This window comes from Bombyx mandarina, chromosome 09, assembly GCF_030267445.1.
Source record: "Bombyx mandarina strain Sakado chromosome 09, ASM3026744v2".
Taxonomy (NCBI): Eukaryota; Metazoa; Arthropoda; class Insecta; order Lepidoptera; family Bombycidae; genus Bombyx; species Bombyx mandarina.
The window spans coordinates 10,357,274-10,377,328 of record NC_143216.1 but is presented as its reverse complement, the minus strand read 5'-3'; the positions used below and the strand labels follow the sequence as shown (position 1 = coordinate 10,377,328).

Sequence of the window (20,055 nt, the reverse complement as noted above, 5' to 3'; positions counted from 1 at the left end):
TGTTTGTTCGATATCGCGGAAATCGAACCCACGACTCGCGGCCCAGCAATCAGTAGTCATCAAAGTAATTGTCACGTAACGATATTCAAAATAGTCCAATACTTTCTTATCCGAGTGCCTTATAACTATATCTATGTTTTTTTTTTATTGCCCTTGTAGGCAGACGAGCATACGGCCCACCTGATGGTGAGTGGTTGCCGTCGCCCATGGACTTCAGCAATTCCAGGGGCAGAACCAAGCCGCTGCCTAAATGTTTACGTGTCTACGTATTTTTGTTAAGGATATTTGGCGAATTGTCTTTCTATGATGCCTATTGTCTTACCGACAAATAGGATACAGAGTACATAATCCTAGTTCACAAACGTTGATAAGGTACTAATAGACAACGTCTGCAATGTACTAACTAATAGAGGAAAAGCCGTTGTGTTTTTTTTAATTAAAAAAAAAATAACCTCAAAGTCCGATTTGAGGACACAAAAATTCTAATAAAACAAACTCCAGGTCGTGTCCTCCAAAAGGAGAATCGTAATAAATTACCAAATATTTAACCTCAAAACCTCAAAAGTGCTCAAAAACTGAAGAGGCTATTACATCAATGAACAATATTGGTCACGCATAATATTTGTTTGCTTTCAAAACGATAATGTCAGTTCTAAATCCACTGATATTTGCGTTGGTAATTTCGCTCTACATAATAATATGCGCATTGCATTATGAAGAATGGGTTGATTGCGAGAGAATTTCGGTTGACTTTGTTTGGGTAATAATGGTCTACCGCCGCTCACAAAAGATTCTTTGACGTAGCCTTGGAATCTTGGCTGATGTCGTTGACATTAAAATCAATAGAAGAGTAGTCGTTTAATAATTATTCAAGAGTTTTATTTAATCATAAATTTTATTTCCTACGCCTACTATTTTTATTTAATGTTTTGACGTTAATCTTTACCCTGTTTTGTACACTTATGTATATAATTATGTACTTTCTATAACAATGTTCCTCCGATTTTAGTCTACTGGAAGGAAATTTTACTGGTGGTAGGACGTCTTGTGAGTACGCACGGGTAGGTACCACCACCCTGCATATTTCTGCCGTGAAGCAGTAATGCGTTTCGGTTTGAAAGGGCAGGACAGCCGTTGTAACTATACTGAGACCTTAGAACTCATATCTCAAGGTGGGTGACGGCATTTACGTTGTAGAGGTCTATGGGCTCCTTTAACCACTTAACACAGTGGCGGGTCGTGAGCTCGTCCACCCATCTAAGCAATTTTTTTTTTTTTCATAGTTTAATTATGTATCACATTTTTTACGGATACCATCATGTGAGGTTGTTTAATGGCTTTAGTTCTCACATATCCATCCCACAGATCTAATGTGTGGTATTTAGATATCCAAACTCTAGTCTAGAAAAAGCCTGTTCATTCTAGGTCCCGACACAAAAACAATACACGTATGTAAGGCTACAAAAAAATTTCCAATTTGAAAAAACAGTACTGTGGGTTTTGTGCCCAAAAAAAGAGCCAGCAATGGTTTTGAAAGTCAATGGCTGAACAAAGACAGTAGTCTCATTTAAAACACCATTTTAACCTTCAACCACGCATCCATGATACGTTTGGTTAGCTAAAACGATGAATTAAAGACCATTTACATTGCACAAACGTTGATAAACCAAGGTTATGTTTTCATTGCCACGTCCTCATAAGGAGCGCAGTTTTCAGGGCACGTTGGGCTGATAATGGTGTCGTGACGCACGTAACATCGACTCCTTTCGAATAATGATTAGTTGCGCAATCTGGCAGGACTGTAGACTTCGGATTGTGAAATTCTAAGTGATTTTCCGCTATCGTCATTCTTTGGGTTGTTCTTAGTAATGTTTGCTAAGTAGTTAAACAGATTTTTAAAGGATGTTTAATTTTGCCTAAATCACTTGGTTATTAAGGCATTTTAATTTACGATGTTCTGGTATTAGAGTCTGCACGAATAGGTGCTATCGTCTTGTCTCATTTTGCCATGAAGCTGTAAGATGTTCCGGGTTGAAGGGTGTGGGTGGCGGCCTTCACTTGTATATAGGTTCAGATAACTACTTCATAACAGGTGGACCATGAACTCATTAATCAATGTCATCATTATCCTGCCCTTCTCCCAGTCACCTGGGATCGGCGCAATATATTTTCTCCTTCCATACTCTTCTATCATATACCATTTCTTCGCTTATTCCCTCTTACCCATATCGTCTTTCACGCAATCCATTCATTTCTTCTTAGGTCTACCTCTTCCTCTATATCCTTCCACATTCATAGTGAACATTCTCTTACCAACCTCATTTTCATTTCGTCTCATCACATGTCCATACCATCCCTAACGCGCACTTCTCAGCTTCTCTGCCACAGGTGCCACTTTCAGACTTGCTCTAACATACTCGTTCCGTATTCTATCCATTCTCGTTACTTCACACATCCATCGTAACATTCGCATCTCTGCTGCATGCAATCGCCTATCTATGAAATTTTAAACGAATTCGCAAGTCGGGGATGTTATTGTCGTCTACAATGACAAAAGCCCGTTATTCTAAATTAGTTACCCAATTTAGACCGTATGTTTATACCTTTAGGTAGAATTCACAAGTCCAGGCCAGTGACTGTACTGTCGTCCTTTAAACAGATCTCAATTTTCGATCTAACTAGTTTTTATATTCCCGGTGCTTCCTATTTCCACCAGAATTTGACTCCGTCAGAACTACAACTTAGATAGGTGTTTTTTTTTATTTTTTGTAAATTCATATTTGTGTAAAGAGGAAGACGAAATTCAATTATCTGGTATTGTTCAACTGATACAGCTTACACAGTTATAGTTCGTTTGTTATAAGTCGTCGTGGCCTAAAGGATAAGACGTTCAGTTCATTCATATCTGGCGATGCACCGGTGTTCGAATCCCGCAGGCGGGTACCAATTTTTGTAATGAAATACGTACTTAATAAATGTTCACGATTGACTTCCACCGTGAAGGAATAACATCGTGTAGTAAAAACCAAAGCCGCAAAATTTTAATTTGCGTAATTACTTGCGAGGTAGGACGTCTTATGAGTTCGCACGGGTAGATACCAACTACCCTGCCTATTTCTGCCACGAAGCAGTAATGCGTTTCGGTTTGAAGGATGGGACAGCCGTTGTACTGTAAAATGAGACCTGATAGTACCATCAGCTTACAACACGCTGCGAGAATCTTTCAACCAACCAGGCATTTTGGCGAAAGTCATGATGAAGAGTGTAAGCTGCGTTGGTGAAGTAATATTGAAGTTTGATATTGCCTTTTCCAGTGGAGGGTCCGCTATCCAGTCAGAAGATCGCACGTTCGACGCCAACGCGCTATCCCACCGTCGACACCATTTCCATGCGAAGATGCCTTGTCCTGGGGCAGAAGTAAAGAACGGCCTACATCAGTGCACAGACTTCGACCTGGTGATATTGATGTGGTGGCTGCTATCGGAGACTCGTTGGTCGCTGGTAGTGGCGCCCTGGAGGAGTTCGCTCTGGGCGCCTTTGTAGAGTACCGCGGCGTCTCTTGGTGCATGGGTAAGTTAGAACCAAAAAGCAAATCTATGATCTTACTATTACAAAAATGCTAATTATTCTCAGTCAAACAGTTATAGTGCCCAGCTATGAAACAAGCAATGATGTCATTTAATTTTCGTAATTAATAAAAAATTAACTACATTTTGTTGTACGGAAAATTATTGAAAAAATAAAACAGACACTAAAATAAGATAAACCTTACATATACTCTCTATCTACGGACGTAACTTCTTTGGCGTAATTGAATTTTTTACCAGTTCAACATTCGCGAAATTACATGATTATTATTATACTAGCGACCCGCCCTCGCTTCGCTTCGGAAACATTAAAACACACATGAAACCAAAAAAAGAAAATAAAAAAAGTAGCCTATGTTCATCAGGGACAATGTCGGCTTCTAATGGAAAAAGAATTTTTCAAATCGGTCCAGTAGTTTCGGAGCCTATTCGAAACAAACAAACAAACAAATCTTTCCTCTTTATAATATTAGTATAGAAGTATAGATAAATTTTACTCATAAACATAACACATGTTACATCGGTGCGTATTAAAACATAGACTGTTTTCTAGAAAGCGCCAAAAGAACTTACAACGTCAAAAAAGTTTTACTCATAAACTTAAGCTAATTGTTTACAATCAAATGAATTATAATATGTTACATCGGTGCGTATTAAAACATCGACTTTTCTAGAACGCGCCAAAAGAACTTACAACGTCAAAAAAGTCATTTTATATTTCAACTAATTCAAAATGATTATCTCTAGCTCTCTTTTATAATAAGTTAAACTTACTATGATCCACTGTGACCATAAAGCTAATAAAAAATAATTGTTAAATCTATTGTTATAATGACCCTTCCGCAACCAACATCGTGTTGATGTTACTACGGCAGAGACTTTCACATAATAAACAACAAATTTCTATTAACACCGTCCATGCTATACAGACTAATTTGATAAAACGATACGCGCGCCATCTGTCGTGGTCTCATTATAATATGCCAGAATCCTGCCCTGTATTGACCACAATAGCTGCGTAAAGTTTCAAAACGAAATCAATAGACTTATAATCGATCGAACATGATCCAGCAAACGGACATTTGTTCGAGAAAGCGGCGTGGCACGTTACATATCAGACCTAGACACCAGGAAGCTACCCTGGTAACCGTACTCGACAAAGAGTTTGACGTGCGACTTAACCTATGCATCAGCATAGCAGTATTCTATACTGGTGGTAGGACCTTTTGTGGGTCCGCACGGGTAGGTACCACCACCCTGCCTATTTCTGCCGTGAAGCAGTATATGCGTTTCGGTTTGAAGGGCGGGGCAGCCGCTGTAACTATACTGAGACCTTAGAGCTTATATTTCAAGGTGGGTGACGCATTTACGTTGTAGTGTCTATGGGCTCCAGTAACCACTTAACACCAGGTGGGCTCTGAGCTCGTCCACCCATGTAAGCAATAAAAAAAATATAGCCTGATATTAACACTTTTTGAAATAAGTAGGCCTGAGTTTTGCAAGCAATAAGAATCCAAATCCTGCTTATAATGTCAATAAATTGAAATAAGTATTATTTAAAAAACGATGTTTTTAATCGGTGACGTGGCGTACTAACTGTCTTCATTCGACTCCAGGTGGTGACGCAACTTGGCGCGAGTTCCTGACGCTACCCAACATCCTGAAAGAGTTCAACCCGAACCTGAAAGGTTACTCCACGGGAACTGGAGAATGGATCACAAAAAACTCTAAGCTCAACGTGGCCTTCCCTGTGGCTTCTGATGAAGACGCTTTGAAGCAGGCTAAGGTATTGTTTGCATTGGTACAGTGTAGATGCCCAACCATTGAAGTCTGAATTAATATTGAGTAGTATGGTGAAATCTCTCGCGCTGGCTTGCAAGACATCCTAATATTTGATTAAGTAATCTATATTTTTATACTAATATTATAAAGAGGAAAGATTTGTTTGTTTGTTTGTATTGAATAGGCTCCGAAACTACTAAACCGATTTGAAAAATTCTTTCATTGTTTGGAAGCTACACTATCCTCGAGTTACATAGGCTTTATTATTTTTTAACAAAAATTACGGATCCTTACTAAAAGTCCAATAATGTAACCCAAGGTGTAAAAAAATTACCTAAAATATTCTTCACAAACGCGAACCGCTATTTATAAAACCTTCTTAATCTCTATTTGAATAAAAACCTTTTTAGTACCTACGGACTTTTTGAAATCTGTTTTGTAACCTCAATTTTTTTCATTGTACCTACTTTCTAGCCTATGAATTATGTTAGTAGTAACGAAGTCAATGCATTTGAAATAAAAAAAAAACTAATTTAGTTACACGCAGTTTGCTGTTTATGGTGATATCATCAACTAAAGTTCCCATGAAGTCGCCAAACTATGTACCTAATATTTGTTAATGCCCATACTATTTATAATAGCAAAGGTCATATAAAACGATGCTAGTTTCGCCAAGTGGCTTAACGATTGGTAAGAACGGAACATATGAAAAGAGTGTGGAACAGAGCGTTAAGATGTGAGTGAGAGAAAACGGAAAGAAAGGGAGAAGAGAATGACAGACAGAATAACAGAGAAAAAAGAAGATGGCGAAGACGGTTAAGAAATGAGCGTAATAAAAGTGTTAATTAATTTTTAATTATTATTAGAACAGAAGATTTTGGAACAGTGTAACTTTTATTTTATGCGCTGCGATCCCTAATTTATCCACTGAGTTTCACGCCGGATCTTCTCAGTGGGCTGCGATTCAGATCCGGTGGTATATTCAGCGAAGCACTGCTCTTGCTAGAGCCAGTGTTAGCACCTCTCTCTGGTTGAGTCCGGGAGCTCACTTGCCAGTCAGTGCGTAAAGTTTAAAAATATGGCTTATTGACTCTCCCTACTGTTTGTATAAGCTTGCAAATCCCAACCCGTATGAGCCCGGGTTCCTTACCGTTCCGTCCCAATACAATATCTCCTACGTACGATGACCCGACCTCTACCATCCATAGTTTGAAAGCTACAAAAGTGAAGACAGTAAAATACCGTTTCCCGTTGCGATCGAAAGCAATGTCACACCTAATGAGACGTACGTATTAGCTAAATGATCTGTTCCTAATGTTGTAGTCCGGAAAAGATCATTTAGCGTCGGTTCAAAGTTAGTCTCAGTCGAGTCTATGTCGTTATAATAGGTCTTTGTTACGTAACCTGTGTTTTGTTATTATTATTGCACAGTTGAATGACGTATGCACGGTTCGCCTGATGTGAAGTAGTTAGTATGGTCTATAGATTAGAGACTACACCGTCAATTTTTTTATTAGATAGATGGGTGGACGATCTCACAGCCCCACAGGTGTTAAGTGGTTATAGGAGCCCATAGACATCTAGAACGTAAATACTGCCACCCACCTTGAGATATGAGTTGTAACGTCTCAGTATAGTTACAACGGCTGCCCCACCCTTCAAATCAAAACGCACTACTGCTTCATGGCAGAAATAGACAGGGTGGTGGTACCTACCCGTGAGGACTCACAAGAGGTCCTACCACCAGTAAGAATATACCAGAATACCACGCACATTAACGTTTGCTTAACGATTGCCCCACCCTTCAAACTGGGGTGAGTGACTTCGCGCACTGAAAGCGGATTCAAAGCACTGATTAATATGGTTTTTGCGAATTGCAAATTGTAGCCTTACCATAGAACCATCAAGGCTGATAATTCGATGATCTGGAAATGAATGAGCAAATTCTAAGTTTCATTCATTTTAAGACAGCTGTTGCAAATTAGACTCTATGATTAGTTTAAATTAGACATTCCGCCTTCGACTGATGGTCTAATACACATTGTAGTACTGTAGTAGTCTTTTGATCAAGAGTCATTATTCTAAATTACACGATTCGGGGCGAAATACGTTTTAATCGCCGATTTAAAAAGACTATGACCCATTTGACGGTATGTGATTACCGTTAGGGTCATTGCCAAGGCGCTGCCTACAGCACGAGGCACCATACCCATAAATCCAGAGTCGATAATCTTCTGATCTCACGGATGTTTTGAACCTCTGAAGCTATGGAAAAACTGCGAGTCCCTCCCTCTGTGGTTTGCCTTCGATTGCCTCCGTGCTTTGTATCGTGCTTCTTGAAGTAGTCGTGGCCTAAAGGATAAGACGTCCGGTGCATTCGTGTTGAACCGATGCAGCGGTGTTCGAATCGCAGGCGGACACCAATTTTTCCAAATGAAATACATACTCAACAAATGTTCACGATTGACTTCCACGGTGAAGGAATAACATCGTGTAATAAAAATCAAACCTGCAAAATTATAGTTTGCGTAATTACTGGTGTTAGGACGTCTTGTGAGTCCGCGCGGGTAGGTACCACCACCCTGCCTATTTCTGCCGGCCGTGAAGCAGTAATGTGTTTCGGTTTGAAGGGTAGGACAGCCGTTGTAACTATACTTGGGACCTTAAAACTTATATCTCAAGATGGGTGGCGCATTTACGTTGTAAATGTCTATGGGCTCCAGTAACCACTCAACACCAGGTGGGCTGTGAGCTCATCCACCCATCTAAGCAACAAAAAAAAAAAGGTTCCATGGGGAGCGCTCTGAGAAACTCTTTAAGGATATCCCGTCAACTCTTTTACCATGATATCCATCTGCCTCCGTTTAGATTTCATGTCTAAATCGTCCACAGTTCGTCCTCTCGTGGGTCCTGTGATTACCGACATTAATAATAATAGCATTTCAAAGTTCACCATCGAATGTCTCCCGTCGTTTCCAGATCATAGTGGCCAGGATGCGTGCGTCCCCCGACATCGACATAGCTCAAGACTGGAAGATGATCACGGTGTTCATTGGTGCTAACGATATCTGCTCGGCCGCCTGCATCAACCCGGTATCCTGGTCGCCGGCTGCCCACGCAAGGAAGCTGGCCAACGCCTTGGACTATCTTCAGGAAAAGCTGCCGAGGACTATCGTTAATTTAGTTCCTGTATTAGGTAACATATTTTAGTGGTCCGCTGTTTGATGTCGCACGGTATAGCTTTTTTTTATTGCTTAGATGGGTGGACGAGCTCACAGCCCACCTGTTGTTAAGCGGTTACTGGAGCCCATAGACATATACAACGTAAGTGTGCCACCCACCTTGAGACATAAGTTCTAAGATCTCAAGTATAGTTACAACGGCTGCCCCGGCTTTCAAACCGAAACGCATTACTGCTTCACGGCAGAAATAGGTGGGGTGGTGGTACGGACTCACAGGAGATCCTACCACCAATAGAATTCCCTGCTTATCTCTGCGAAAGCAAAATGACGCTTCCTCTGGAGAGCAACAATAGTTATTATTCAAGTTCAGATCTCTAAATGTGTTGTGGTTACGTTGTGTTGTCCATGGACCTTACTACAGTTACAAACCGGATATATATTCCAGATGTATCGGTATCCGTGCGGGTGCTCCGCCCCATGATGTGTCGCCTGATGCACTCCCTGTTCTGCTCGTGCTTCCACCGCGGTGGAGACGAGCTCCAGGACATCGTGAGGATGTCGCGGCTCTATCAGAAACACGAGGCGTTGCTTGTGAGTATTCCCTTATACCCTCCTTCCTGACGCCGATGTGAAATGTTCTGATATGATTTATATCTACGTTCTGGCTTAGTAGCTAAACGCATTTAACATACAAATCTATAAACATTCACTTTTATAAATACCTTGTTTGCCACCCAGCAATGTAAGCGCCCGCGAACATCGACCCGAGTTCATTGACTCTCGCCTTTTTTTATTTTGAGATTGCGGGTTCACATGAAATTATTACGATTATACTTAGATTTGATAACAGTTATAATACAGCAGTGTATTACATATATCTTCCATGCTTTTACAAGTGAAAATTATTATTGTATTTGTAAACCTCAATCGTTTGTAATAAGAATAAATTATAGTTTAATTTTTTTTTAAGTCTTCCTGTCATCATCATTATATGCCCTTCTTCCAGTCACCTGGGGTCGGCGCAACATGTTTTCTCGTTCCATACTCCTCTATCATATATCTTTTCTTCGCTCACTCCCCTTTTACCCATATCGTCTTTCACACAATCCATCCATTTCTTCTTAGGCCTACCTCTTCCTCTAATCGAATCCTGGCTGTATTTGTAGTTAATTAATCTTAATACTTGATATTAATACGTGAAGCAAAAATTTTGTACCCCTTTTTATGAAAATTGCGCGGACGGAGGAGTTTGAAATACTTATAGAGAATATAGAGAAGGTGTGCAGAATGCTAATATTTATTTTAAATAATGCGTAAAAAATACATGAAACCAACAAAGACAACATTTCACACACGCGAGTTTTTATTGCGTGGTATAATAATATAGTCTTTGACGATAGAACCATATTAATATTCAAACTTATAATTTAAATTAATAATTATAGTCGAATTTCTTTTTCTTTTTTTATATTGCTTAGATGGGTGGACGAGCTAACAGCCCACCTGGTTACCGGAGCCCATAGACATCTACAACGTAAATGCGCCACCCACCTTGAGATATAAGTTCTAAGGTCTCAGTATAGTTACAACGGCCGCCCCACCCTTCAAACCGAAACGCATCACTGCTTCACGGCGGAAATAGGCGGGGTGGTGGTTCCTATCCGTGCGGACTCTCAAGAGGTCCTACCACCTGACCAGTTTCGACTACCGATTGACCACTAAGAGTTGGTCCTGTGCGATGTCCAGGTGGACAGCGGCCGGTACGACGCTCGCGAGGACTTCACGGTGGTGGTGCAGCCCTTCATGAGGCTGTTCAACGCGCCCTTCCCCCCCAAGCAGCCGCTGCCTCTCGTCATACACCAGTCCTACATCACGCACGACTGCTTCCACTTCTCGCAGAAAGGACACGCTTTAGGTAAATTACTTAACGTTTTATTTAAAACATAATTTAATATCGTCCCTTCATAAAAGTTACGAAAAAAACTTTTTTTTTTATTGCTTATATGGGTGGACGATCTCACAGCCCACCTGGTTTTAAGTGATTACTGGAGCCCATAGACATCTACAACGTACATGTGCCAGCCATATGTACAGTTACAACGGCTGCCCCACCCTTCAAACCGAAACACATTACTGCTTCACGGCAGAAACAGGTAGGGTGGTGGTACCTTCCCGTGCGGAATTTTCTTGTAGATGTTTTGCATTTGCATTGTAGATATCTATGGCCTCCAGTAACCACTTAACACCAGGTGGGCTGTGAGCTCGTCCACCCATCTAATCATTTAAAAAAAGCTACAAAAAATATTCTTACGATAATTGAGATGTCAAATTATTCAACATTACTCAATTAATTACATATATGATTGCGAATGGTTTTAGCACGACATAAAGATACTTTTATAGATTCCGTCAAGAATGTGTTGTAAAGAAGAAAAATGGAAAATAATAATAGAAATTGCAATGTGATGCTTTGAAGCAATCCTTCAGAAATTTAGTTTAAGATCGTTTTGTGATATTTATTTATTTTTATGTATGTATTTATTAAGAATCGGTCCGTCAGTTCTCGAATAATAATTATCGTTTACTATAATATATGTATTTATTATTTACTATATAATAAGAAGTTATTGGATTTTATAAGCAAATCGTAAGATGTTTCGCTTCTCTTTAGTGAAGAAGAACGATTTAGTAAAAAAAACGTTCCGATATCGGTGCCAAATATATTATTATCGTGTCGGATATTGAAAAATGCTTTTATGGATTGCAAAATATTTTCGTAAGCGTTATGTGACTGAGTTATGAGGATTAATCTCAATAGTTTTTTTTTATTGCCCTTGTGGGCAGACGAGCACACGGCCCACCTGATGGTGAGTGGTTACTGTCGCCCATGGACTTCAGCAATACCAGGGGCAGAGCCAAGCCGCTGCCTACCGTTTAATACTCATGGTATCATTAGTGCAAAGAACAAACTGGAGTCTAATATTAATTCCATTGAACATTAACTTCCAGCGGCGAATCTCCTGTGGAACAACCTTCTAGAGCCGGTCGGCAACAAATCTGACAATGTGCCGCCGGTTTTAATGCGTTCCTTCCGCTGCCCCTCGCGGCAGGCGCCTTTCATCTTCACTGCTCGCAACACGAAGACCTACCTAATGACGGGGCAGCAGGAAGGCGCTTTTGAGTTATGACCTCGGATCTCGGCTAACTTTAAGAGCATTTAAAATCCTTTACTGTGTATTAACCTTTCATTAGTTAGGGGAACGACATATCATCTTTTCGCATTAAAAGTGCATAATTTCCAAAAATATTCGAAATTGAGTTAATATGCGGAATCATTTAGTATCACCAGTGCTTTTCTCATAGATAATGTCAAAAGAGCGTTTTTTTTTTTTTGCTTTACCTATATTTTGACTACTATTAACAAAATTAATACATAATTTTATCTTACTATATTAGACAGATAATGTAACTGGTAAAAAATAAAAAATTAATGTTGCGAAGATGATTAATATTAAAAATATCACATGTTAAAACTTTAAAACACTCTCCTGTAAAATTAGTCATTTTTGAGATTATACAGTTTTAATGCGAGAAGACGATATATTGACGAAATTAAATTAACCAGATGCATTCGTATCGAGCAATGCGGCTAAGTCGATGCTCGAATCCCATAGACCAGTTTTTCTAATGAAATACGTACTTAACATATTCACACGAATCACTTCCGCGTTGAAGGAATAACGTTGTGGAAATGAGCTCGGAAAAATTATAATGGCGTAATTACTGGTGTTCTGAGCGCACACGGATCTGTACCAACGTCCTGTCGATTTCTGCCGCGAAGCAGTTATCTCTTATACAATACAATTGAGACTCCGACCTTATCACGTCCCATGTGGATTGTGAAATTCACAGGCTCCGATAACCGCTTAACACCAGTCGGGCCGTGAGCTCGTTCGCTTTTCGTACAATAAATTAATAAAAAGTCGATACACAAAAGGCGAAATTGCAAACGCTAATTAGCTTCCAAGAATATGTTAAAAACAAAAAAAAAACAAAAAACAAGAAATATCTCGCGATCTGGCTGTTTGGGCATGAAGCGTTGTACGTTGCACGTTAACGAATAAAGTAAAAAAAAACAAAATATCTTTGATTAATAGGTAGGTATTAAAATAAATTGACGCTGTATAGAACGTGAATTATTACGAGGCGTTTAACAATTAGAAACATTACGTAAACATCTTCGATCGTTTAGCGCAAACCTCATTGTGTGATTTTAAATTAGATTAATTAAGTAAATAGGTATTTAGGTAATGAAAGTAAGCTAATTACGTCATTAGCATTTAGAAAAAAAAATTGAGGCTATACCTACATACATTAACGATGATTGCGACACCGGACATAAAAATATATAAAAAAAGATGATTCCAACGTCTGTGGTATCGCGGCTGTTTTCCGATGTAAAGGACACAAGCTGGAGACCATAGATAATAAATACACATAACATTATTTTAGGATTGGAGACAGAAACAAATCTATATTTCAATATTTTTCTGAAAATTTTAAAGTTCGTTCACGCACGCGTGTAACCTTCATCTTGAATATTCCTCACGACTACATACCTGATGCTTACACTGTGTTAATAAAAGAATTACCATTACCATATAATATATGTCAACGAATTAATATGGCGGGAATTAAAATGACGGAGGTACGCACGAAATGACACATCACCCATCGGTACCATTGTGTTCCGCTGACTGGCCAAAGAGATAATAAAATGTATAAACATCGGAAGTCGATAAACCTTCTTTTTCTTTCAACTGGCCAGATACTTTTATTGGTCTAACGTAAGAATATCAAACGAGACAAATATGAAATTATTGCCTTGAAATGGGACATTAATGTAAACTATATAGTATCTTTACATATAAATTAAAATATCGAAATATCCGATTTACATTTGGTTTGATAATTAAATGTATGCTAAGTTAATGTGTTTATAATAATCACAATAAAAAAAAATCACATTGTTCGTTTTTATTCCCGTAGCTTATTGATGAAAAAATTAAATCAGAATTATGTTTACTATGAACAGCTGTTTATGTTGCGCCATTTTGAAATATATTTCTACGAATTCTAAACGAGCAGAAATCGTACCTACCAACTGCAATATTATTGCTAGATTAAAATTAAGCTTACAATGTTGTGTAGTTTTATTGGGAATAAAAAAATTGAATTCCTTCCTTTTTCCCCGGTTGGCTGTTTTTAAGCTAAAAGGGTTATGTAATTATAGAGGTTTATTGTCAGTATTTCTTTATTTTCAACGCTTGATATACTGTTCTCTGCTGTTAGGTAATTACGTTATTGTCTAAGTTAGTATTCAATTTTATAATTTAGTGCCATCGACTGTAGTATGAAAACCAAATAATGTGTGAATATGTACATAGTGTAAATATTACGATGATGTTAATATTAATTTTAATTAGTTTATGTTAGTGAGTTGGGATATCATTATTAAATAAAATTAGATTATCAACACTTTGTTTATTTATTTTATCAATTTTGTACCTTTTATGTTCTATATTATATATTTATTTCTGCATATACCTAAGTGTGTTATTTTGAATGGAAATAAATAACGATGCTAAGAAGCTAGGTAGTTGGACGTTGGCCAACCTATGTTGTGATCTATCTATACTACTCGTAATACTTAAAGGTGAATATGAAAATTTATAATTTGTAACTTGCATGTTTGTTGAACAATCACGCATTGGCAAAAAATGGCTGAGCATTTCAATTAAATATCTTCTGCAAATGTGTAGGTACGTCTCAGCAATACTCCCAATACTAAGCCCAAAGCCATTTTTTCTTGCGAATCCTAAGTATAGCCCTTCATTTTGCTAGGAAATCAGATTTTCGTACGTAAACGGCCTCAAAGCATCCACTTTTTGAGTATATAATGACCACTCTTAATAATAGTAATTCCTATTACAATGGAAACATCTTCCCCGGAGCTGTATTGACTCGAAATACTGATAACTTACGAATCCGCTCGGAACTTTATGTATAATTCAATACAATAACTTGCATGTACAATACAAGATATTATTATGTTGAAACCATATACTGTTTTTTTTTCTCCCTGCCCATTCGCTGGTAGTCTAAAGGGCTATTTCAGCTGCGCTATGACTGGTAGGTTAGCTCACGGGGCTAAATCTGAGAGAATTAGCTAAGACTGTCCTCAGCAACAGCAGTCCTTCGCAGAATCTACCATCGGATTCCGATTCACTGGGAAGATCCGCTGAGAAACTAAGTGGGCTGTCTCTATGGGTTAGTTCGCTCGTCAAACTCTCGACAAGTTTGACAAGGACGACGACCACAGATCATAGAAACATATGTGATGTTATTCTATGATCTGTGACGACGGCAGTTGCTTGAAGAGCTTCAAAGCACCGAAAGTGGTTCTGAGTTCTGGGGTATCTGTTATCACGTTCGCGTGACCAACCTCATTTCTGAATATTGCTACTGTGACGCACCTTTTTCCCATACAAAGTTTAGCAACGTCTAAAAACGTCTCGCCCTAATACGTACATCATATGATGATTTTTTTAGGGAACGCGGCGGCTTAGGCTATGAAAATCGAATGTGTTGCGGCGCTAAGTAGACGCGCCATAGGAATCTGCCCATAAAAAAGACGTCCAAAGACGTTCGAACAAAATAAATATGATAATCTAGAGGCCGTCATATGACGTTACGCCATTTCATAATTTTAAAAAGACGACGTTGTAAGACGTTGCTCACGCGAAAGTGTCAAGACGTGTTTCGGACTACGATATTCTTGCTTTGCCCCATCCCCTGGGTCGGATATGATAGTCAATGTCATTCAGGCTTGGTCAGATTTATTCTATTCAACGTTGCACATCTATGTTGGTTGCGTGTTGATAACGCCGATAATAAACTTGAACAACCACAATTTAACAATTGCTCATAAATATTACATCAATGTTTTTAAAAAACGGTTGCTATCGTTATTTGAATAGGCGTAGTATAATTTTACGACCACAGCCCACGAGATTTATTTTGTGCGATTGATTTTTATTACACAACGTTGTATGTACCTTCATAGTGAAAGTCAAATTGAAATTGGATAATTCAACTTACTAGAGGTCCCGCAGTAGTCGAAATTCGACTATAATTAATTGGAATTGTATAATAAGTTTGTACACTATTATGATTGTATTTTATACTTCTATAATCACAAATTTCGCCAAGGCTACTCTATAAAAAATATTAATAAAGACAAACAATATTTAATCTATTCTCAATTTGACCACAAACGTCAAGAACACAAGTTTGACAATAAATTATAGTATGCATGCGTGTGTGCGTCAAATACATGGCATGCAGTGTGTGTAATGTTTTCTTTATTGATTTAATGTATCTTTTATGCATTGTTTGAAAAAAATAGTAGCATTGTGCATTTCTTCTCTATATTCTCTATAAGTGTGGAAAATTTCATACTCCTCCGTCCGCGCAATTTTCGTAAAAAGGGATACAAAGTTTTTGCTTCACGTATTAATATATAGATAATGCTGTTGTCAAATGTCATAAAAATCCCCATTTTTTTACGTCGTAGAAATATGTTTAGGCGTATTTCCTTAGAAAATTTTGTGATACCCAACTGAAGAGGTTTGAACACTGGCGTAATCTTTAAGCCATGAGGACTTTTATAACTAAAGTCTTGACAAAAGTGATCACCCGAACGAGATATAATAACTCCAATTACCCATTGTTAATGTTAAACGATCCACACCTATCATTTATTACTTGAGACAATCTATGATCATACATCTTTCGATTAAGAGTGGCTGTGTTGACACGGTCTATTTGCCGGCCTAGCCTCCATATGAGACTACCTTGAGATTAACATGGAATCGTTTGTTTCTATGTTTGAGGTTATATGTGGGTCGAGTGATTTTATAAAACGTAAGATTGGTGCTTGCATCCGGCTAGTGATTACATCTCTTTCAGATATCCTCCTTTCTTTTTAATTTTTTTTCAAGCAGTTGTTACCTATTCAAACTCTTCTTTTATGAGCTCGTTCGCGATCATCTGTCTTAGTGAAACTTAAAAGACCTAGGGTAATAAGCTTGGCGAAGGACTATGTCCAGCAGTGGACGTCTGTGGGCTGAAGGATTCGATAGGACATACATTTGGTACATTAGCAGTAGCGTATACAATACAATAATACCTACTTTCAGGGCGTTATTGAGATTTCCACGCTATTGTAATTTGTAATGCATTCGTATCTAGCGATGCAACGGTGTTCGAATCCCACAGGCGGGTACCAATTTTTCTAAAGAAATACGTACTTAACAAATGTTCACGATTGACGATCCACGGTGAACGATTAACATTGTGAGTCCGCACGAGAGGTACCACCGCCCCGCCTATTTATGCCGTGAAGCAGTAATGCGTTTCGGTTTGAAGGGTGACGCAGCCGTTGTAACTATACTGAGACCTTAGAACTTATATCTCAATGTGGGTGGGTCATTTACGTTGTAGATGTCTGTGTGTTCCATTTTACACCAGGTTTTTTACTCCATTTACATTCCATTTAACACCAGGTGGGCTGTGGGCTCGTCCACAGATAAAAGCAATAAAAAAAAATCAGGTATGTTCGCCGAAACACACACTGATGACTATTTCGCGATAATGCGCAAAGACGTGGCATCCATTATGCGTAGAATAGGAGGAAGCACCAACGACGTCTTGAGGGTGTTAGCTGAAAGGCTGAATGGACCGACCCTTTGTAGGTTCATCATGTTTCAGTTTCTTGCTGCTCGATGAGGCTGGCAGAGACGAATTTGATATACTTAGATTTACTTAAATACTAACATAGTTCTTAAGTTATTTGTAATACTAACACACTATGAGACTATGATGTATCGAAATAAAAGATTTTTATTTTATTTATATTTATTTATTAGCATTGTTTATTTATAATGCGCTATTTCTATAACTATCAAGGAAGCACATAAGTATAGTATTTTCTAATTTTAATTACTTACTCAATAACATATGATTTCATAACATGTCTGTATGTTGTAATGATCGAAAAGCTTAAAAAAATTCAAACTTCCAAATAGTTCTTTACGTTTAAACATTAAGCACTTAATTGTATTATAAATTAAGCGAATTGTATTTAAAAGCCGAATCGGGCTTGTAAGCAACATTACATTGATCTTTTAACTGCAAACGACTCAAATTGGTAAGTAGGCGTATTGTAAGTTATGTGTATCTACCGATACCGATTGTATTGATGTCTTCAAAGTGTGGTCTAAGTTATGAGATTTTTCACTAAAACATCGTTTTATTACGTGAATTTAACGACACTCGCATTTTGCTTGTATGTATTAGTAGCTGAATTGACCTGAATTGATTTAAGGATATCGTGCTCTTTGTGCTGCATTTTATTTACAAAGGAAACGACAGTAATGTGTTTTGGTTTGAAGAGGGGGCAGCCGTTGTAGTGTAAAAAAAACTGAGACCTTAGAACTCGTACCTCAAGGTGGGTGGCGGCATTTACGTTGTAGATTAACATTACGCGGGCCGTGAGCTCCACACACCTAAGCAATAAAAAAACGACGAATATGGAGCCGATATTAAATGGTCAGACTTACTCAAGGTACAAGTTTAACTTTGTTTCGACAACAGACATTGTCTGAACCTTTCAACTGACAAAACAGAATACGAATTGTATCTTGCCGTCAGTTCCTCAACACTGCAGACCAAAGCACACAATACTGAATATCTAATACCACATCGAGGCTGTTTGGATGATGCGAAATTTTTGCAACTTTGCAAGAGAGCCATTTAAAGTTTAAAATCTGGAAAAATATTATAATACAAAACTTCGGCTATTTGAATGGAGATTACTTAATTGAAGTTCAATTAAATACATCGAATTGTTGATTCTAATATAAAATAAAACGCACCTTTAATTACAAAGATAAAAGTCGCGTATTAAGCAAAAAGTCGCTTGAATTAAATAGCCTATCACTTCTCTATATTATATTACAATAAAAATAAGGTTTCAAATTAAAAACGGCTTTAACTTAGACCATTTCTCAGCAACAATTAAGGAACTAGAACAATCGGTGGCTCGTTACGGAGAGACGACGCGATCAACTCAATATGTTTATTTATTGTTCGATTCACAATGATTGGCAAGGACCTATTCCATTAGAAAATGCATCTGTATTTATAGAATACGCATCTGTATTTATTTAACTTATTTTAAAATTGTAATACCAGTTTTAAATATTATTAATCATTAATAAGGTACGCAATAACTGATGATGATGATTCATCCGACCGATTTCGGACATGGCGACCACTTTGACTCCTATCCGTCGATTTGGCGCTCGTGCGCTCGAAGATATAGCTCGCTTATATAGCCTATCTTCGCGGCAAAACTCCTTGCGCATTGAGGGCACGTAAGCACGCTACGTAATAACTACGAAAATTCTAATTTGAAGGACCATCCCCATGTATTTTAAACGCAATCGACAGTACGATTTTATGACTGTGGTTTTTATTGGCGCTAATGATTAATTAGATAATTTCATCAATCGCATGATACGAATCCAGAATTATAGTCGCCTCTGTGGTCAGTTTTAGATGTTGACTTAAATTTGTTCCAAACATTTTTGATCTTTGATACTTTCGTAGTAAGACATCAGCTTATTAAACTCCGTATTACCTACAAATTTCGTAGACTAGTGGTTGAAACACTCACAGAGTAATCTCTTAAACCCTAATCCAAAATATCTTAAATAACAAATTCGAAAGTAGCTCTGTCTATCTTTTACGTTTTGACGCCAAAACTTCGGCAAAATTTAGAATGAAAATGGGAATAACTAGAAATTTACTCACCATATATAAATACTCTGCTAGGGAAACAGCGTAGAGGGGATTTCATTCCAAAGCCGGATAGTACATGGCAGAAAAGATATCTAGAAACGCACTGGCCCATTTTGCAGTGGAATAAACTGTGCTCCGGTGGCGGGCAGTGCAATGGTAAACGGTTGCAATGGTCCCAGAGAGTCGAAGACATCAGCGAGAATGGGATTTTTGACAATCCGAACGGTCCTCTTTTGCATGAAGTACGTAAGTAGTTGGTACTTAGGACCCCACTCCGGAAATGGGAGCAGCACCCCAGGCAAGGTCGGACTTGTGCTTTGCAAAGCGAAAGACTTTGTTCAAGCGTGAAGTACAACTTCGCTAAACAGAAAGAAGTCCCAGCATTTTTGAAGCTAGCTTGGCTTTGCCCTCCAAATGTCTCCCGATACTGGACATTGTCCGAAACGGCGACCCCAATAATCTCAATACACGTGGAAAATAGTAGGGAAACTCATTTGAATTGCAGCGACATGACAAAAGGGTCTTTCTTCACAGTAAATGCGCAAACCTTTATTTTTAATGGGTTGAATTGAACTATA

At 38.3% G+C, this 20,055-nt stretch overlaps 1 protein-coding gene across 1 annotated transcript in view; it reads left to right on the top strand.

Moving 5' to 3' along the window:
• LOC114248978 (phospholipase B1, membrane-associated) overlaps positions 1-13,753 on the top strand; it is a 35,418-nt gene extending 21,665 nt beyond the window's left edge. The window contains exons 2-7 of the mRNA XM_028182428.2: positions 3,315-3,570; positions 5,204-5,373; positions 8,349-8,565; positions 8,997-9,142; positions 10,298-10,466; positions 11,561-13,753. Coding sequence (XP_028038229.2) covers positions 3,315-3,570; positions 5,204-5,373; positions 8,349-8,565; positions 8,997-9,142; positions 10,298-10,466; positions 11,561-11,739 — 1,137 coding nt within the window. The 3' untranslated portion in view covers positions 11,740-13,753. The remainder of the gene's footprint in view (positions 1-3,314; positions 3,571-5,203; positions 5,374-8,348; positions 8,566-8,996; positions 9,143-10,297; positions 10,467-11,560) is intronic.
• Positions 13,754-20,055: the final 6,302 nt, after the last annotated feature.